The following is a 5000-nucleotide window of genomic DNA, read 5'->3' on the forward strand; positions in this document are numbered from 1 at the left end:
CTGAGTGTCTTTGTTGGCATCTCACTCTCCAATGACAAGGCGTCGGGTCAGTGGAGAAGTGAATGAGGGAGATCAGACCTGCGTCTGATGAAGCTGGTCTCAGATCAGGTGACATGGAGAGCTCAGACTCCAGTACTGATTCAGACAGGTATGTAGCCCCACCTGTTCCTCAGGCCGCACACACACACACACACACACACACACACACACACACACACACACACACACACAGTTCAGGCCCTGTTTAGGTGGCACAAAGACAAGTGCAGTGTTTGTTGAGTGTTTGTACATCACGTGTGGTCAAGGTTAGGATGTGGTGTAGGGTTTTCTCGCTTTATCATATATTGTGATCATATATTAAGCAATAACACAACCGCGATGTGTATTGCAGCATAATAATGACAATTAGGTCAATTAGGAATAATTGATTGGTGGGTAAAGATTGGTCTGGATTATCTTTGACTAAAATAATAGTGTGTGAATCATGTGAATGTTATGTTTAGCTCAGACCCTGCACTTTTTCACGATGCTGGCAGTAAAACGCTTCATTATTTACACTCGTCGGGTCACGTGAACGCCACGTGTCGTCTAAACACTCAGAGATCGTCTGTGATTGGCCAGGACGCTCACAGCACCCAGTAACATTGAAATGCTGGGTGTTGGTGAATGAGACCCAAAGGTGTTCTTGAGAAAGGTCCTATACTCTTCAGTACCCGCTGGTGTGTAGCTGGTTGTTAGGACTGGGCTTCAACACTGCAGCGTGGTCTGATGCCACTGACCGAGGGTCAGTATAGTAGTTATGAGAAACCAAATTAAACACCTGAGGAAGGTGTGTCCTCATCCATAGCTACCCAGTCTATGTCAAGGATGCCGTCTCACTTATTTGACATGAAGGAAAAGCTGTGTTCAAGCACCCGGAGCTGTTCAACATCCACAAATTTTACCACAAGCTGAAAGTGAAATGCTTTCTATTTATTCTTATATACATCAGTCATATCTTAAGTGATCCTATCAGTATTTGATGTTCTCTCAAATCTCTGTCGTGTTTACATACTTGTCAGTCAATTTTGTTAACCCACCCCCTAAAAAGCACATTATGCTTCTTCTTAAGGCCGAAATACAGCATGTTTGAAAAAGCATCGCCAGAGTGTCCCTCAAAAAAGACCTTGCCGGTTTAATGTCTTTGCCCTCATGGGTTTAGAGGGAACACACATGGAGCCAAAGTAACACCTGACACATAAAAGACATGCGAGGACACATGACCACATCCCTTTAGACAGAAAGAGCAAGAAAGAACAAGAGAGAGAGAGAGAGAGAGAGAGAGAGAGAGAGAGAGAGATAGTCACAGTGTGATAGTCAGGAATGCTGTAAATATTTAACGATGCCTTGTTAGACGATGCTTCTTTGCCAAGTGCCTCGCCTTGCACCTGCCTTACTTTTCTCTCTCTCTCTCTCACATTCTCTCTTCCTCCTTCTTTCTTTCTCCACTCTTAGTTTTTAAAGCAGCATTGAGTCAGAATTTGCTGTTTACAAGCCCATTTTGAAAAAAAAGTTGTGACGCTGTGCAAATTGCAAATATAAGCAAAATGCTACGATGTGCAAATCATTTAAACCCTGTATTCCATTGAAAATAGCACAAAGACAACATATCAAATGTTGAAACTGGAACATTTTATTGTTTTTTGAAAAATATTTGCCCTTTTTCAATTTGATGCCAACAGCATGTTCCAAAAAGTTGGGACGGGGGAACAAAAGGCTGGTAAAGTTGTGTAATTCTTAACAATAAAAAAAACACCTGGTGGTTGATTGACAGCAGGTCATTAACATGATTGGGTGTAAAGAGCATCTCAGAGAGGCGGAGTCTTTCAGCAGAAAAGAGGAGGAGGGGTCACCACTCTGAGAAAGACGGCACCATCAAATAGAGCAACAACTCAAGAAGAACGTTTCTCAACGTAAAACAGCAAAGAGCTTCTGCTTTCCATCGTCTACGGTGCAGAACATCATTAAAGACTCAGAGAATCTGGAGAAATCTCTGTCTGTGAGGGACGAGGCCAAAAACCAGCATCTGCTGGCCGTGATCTTTGGGCCCTCAGGCAGCGCTGCATTAAAAACAGACACGATTCTGTAGTGGAAATCACTGCATGGGCTCAGAAACACTTCTGAAAACCACTGACTGTGAACACAGTTCATCACTGCATCCACAAACGCTGTTAAACTCTAAAACACAAAGAAGAACCCAAATATAAACAGGATCCAGAAACGCTGCCACCTTCTCTGGGCCGGAGCTCATTTAGAATGGACTGAGGGGAAGTGGTAAACAGGCCCCTGTCCCTGTTTTTGGAATGTGTTGTTGGCATCAAATTCAAAATGGGCATATAATTAAAAAAAAGCAATAAAAATTCTCAGTCTCAACATTTGATATGTTGTCTTTGTAGTAATTTCCTTTGTAAATATGGTTCACATGATGTTCTATTTTTATTTCCATTCTGCACAACGTCTCAACTTCTTTGTAAGTGGGGTTGTAGATTGAGAGCGTGATCAGCAGCTGGATTGCTGGGTGTGTGTTTTAATGTGAATATGTTTGTTGGTTTTTTCTGTGCTGTTAATATGTAACCTGTATATGCAAAGCAGCAGCAGCAGACCTCCTGTCCTGTCCACTCCTCGTCTGATTAGGTGGCGAGCGACAGGTGACTGGAGCTGACAGTGAGTGTGCTTTGACATAAATTAAACAGGGTGGTCATTGAGTGGCTTTACTTCTCCCCCAGTGGTCAGCAAGTGACAGAAGATCCAGGTGCACACGTGGTGCAGGTTTGAAAGAGAGACGAGAATAAGAAAGACTGTCATATTCTGGAGAAAGAGAGAGCCCAAGAGTACAGAAAGCGAGAGGGAGGAAAGGAGGGAGGATGAGGAGAAAGAGAGAGAGAGAGAGCGAGATAGAGACGCTTGGTTGTTTGTGTATGTTAGTGGTTTTGTTTATGCTCGCGTTCTGCTGGAGAACATGGAGCACGCACTAGAACACAATCATACGCACTACAGTAGCTGCTTTTGCGAGTTCAAGCTGTGCGTCCAACATATAGTGGCAGTATAAGGGAGACGGAGAGCTTCTGCTTGGATCCAGAAGGCCGGAGAGAAAGAAGCTTCTGTGTTTCATGTGTCCGTCTGTTTTCTCAGTGAGGTTCTTTCTGATCAGCTACACATCCTTTCAGACCCACAGCACTGAGTGGTCTGTGGATTTAAGTGCCGTTTATCTGATGGGGGCAGTTTTGGTGTCTACCAGGTCTGGCAGGTGGTTGTTAGGAGTCTCATTTTCTCTGTATCTTTTAATCAATTTTTAAAGTCTAGTTTTAGAAAATCACTTATTTTCACCTTCTTTAAGCAAGTGGATTATGTTGTATTTAGTCTCATCCTAAATATCTGACGCTTGAAGATCAAAGAATCTGGCCTTTTTTGAAGGGTTTTTCTGCTGTTTAAGCAGTAAGACAGACGTGAGCTCCTGTTTCAGGTACTGGGCAGGACGTATAACCATTCCACCTGCAGGGAACCGGCCAGGTGCTCAAGTCACTGATGAACACAGCTATGCTTTGTGGGCTAATGGCTTACGAATGTATGCAAAGTCAGGTGTGTATGTTTGCATTGCTGCAGCGTGAGCTAACACTGCTTTTCTTTTACCTGAGAACGACCAGGGCGACCCAGTCTGCATCCACTCTGTGCGTGTGTGTGTGTGTGTGTGTGTGTGTGTGTGTGTGTGAATGTGTGCTACAGTGGTGATGGTCAGAGCAGACAATGGTGTAGGGTTGACGACAGGTGTAGAATAGGGCAGGTGCTCCTTGGTTTCAAATCACACGTGCACCCACCAACTCGTGCTTCGCTTATATATAAACATTTCCAACCTCTATCTGCCGAAGTGCCTGGATGACGACTACATACTGTAATTCATAGGAAATACTCTGAATAACACATTTAGAATAGACACCAATGGGCAGATGCTGCTGAATTAGGTTGAACAACTCTGGAGTGAAAGAGTTGGGACAGTAGATGAAATGCAAATTAAAACAGCGAGCAGTCATTTGTAAATCCACTTTGATCTACATTTAAACAAAAACATTACAAAGACGAGATGGACAACGTCTTCTAGACGGCTTTTTCTGGGACGTTCGTGCTTATTTCAGCAGGACAACGGCAAGAAACATTCTGCACCTGTTACAACAGCATGGCTGCTTAATCAGAGTGCAGGTGCTGGACTGGCCAGCCTGTAGTCCAGAACTATCTCCCATCAAAAAAGGTGTTGAGCATTATGGAAAAGTGGAAAAAAACACAGAAGAATGGCAAAAAATTCCCCTACAAAGCTGGATCAGTTGGTGTCTTCGGCTCCCAAATGACTCTGAGGGCTGTTAAGAGGGAAAGCGATGTTCCTGCCTGCGGTATAAACGTGTATCATCCCACTGTTTATCTGTGTAAAAGAGCAACAGTGAGCTGATATTTGCCCACATCTAGTAGCAGGTCCCTCACTCTTTCTCTTTCTTTCTCTCCAACATTCTCTCCTTCTCATTTCACCTCCATATGCCTTCTCCCTCGTTTTTGTCTGGTGTCAAGTCAAGACTAGATCTGCCACCGTTATTGCATAATGGCCTGATCACAGTCATGTCAACAGAAATGTTTTCCACAGTTGAGCTTTCACAGTCATATGTTTACATCAAGCAGTGTGAATTAGGTGTTTTTACCAGCTGAGCTGAGGCCAATGCATGTAGATTAAAGCAAGCAGGAAATCGCTTAAAGAGTTACGGAGTTACGGATCTTACAAAAACAACAAAACGTGTACGTCCACGACGTCGGTGAGTGTGAACGGCCAATGAGCTGCTCCGCTCGCCAGCCAATCAGCCCTCAGTAGCAAAAACAAGTATAGTGGTGAGATTTCTTTGTTTATTTTAGTGAAATCCATCCTTCGACTTTCTAAAATGAAAGGAAAGTTCTGGCGAGTGATTAGAAACTATTTTAACTTT

At 43.5% G+C, this 5000-nt stretch overlaps 1 protein-coding gene across 3 annotated transcripts in view; it reads left to right on the forward strand.

Moving 5' to 3' along the window:
• shroom3 (shroom family member 3) overlaps positions 1-5000 on the forward strand; it is a 121388-nt gene that overhangs the window by 41318 nt on the left and 75070 nt on the right. The window contains exon 1 of one of the 3 annotated variants that reach the window (XM_017717991.2): positions 1-148. This exon is cut by the window's left edge and continues 819 nt beyond it. The exons of the other annotated variants lie outside the window; for them this stretch is intronic. Coding sequence (XP_017573480.1) covers positions 63-148 — 86 coding nt within the window. The 5' untranslated portion in view covers positions 1-62. The remainder of the gene's footprint in view (positions 149-5000) is intronic. 3 annotated transcript variants of the gene reach the window in all.

This window comes from Pygocentrus nattereri, chromosome 16 (genome assembly GCF_015220715.1).
Source record: "Pygocentrus nattereri isolate fPygNat1 chromosome 16, fPygNat1.pri, whole genome shotgun sequence".
Taxonomy (NCBI): domain Eukaryota; kingdom Metazoa; phylum Chordata; class Actinopteri; order Characiformes; family Serrasalmidae; genus Pygocentrus; species Pygocentrus nattereri.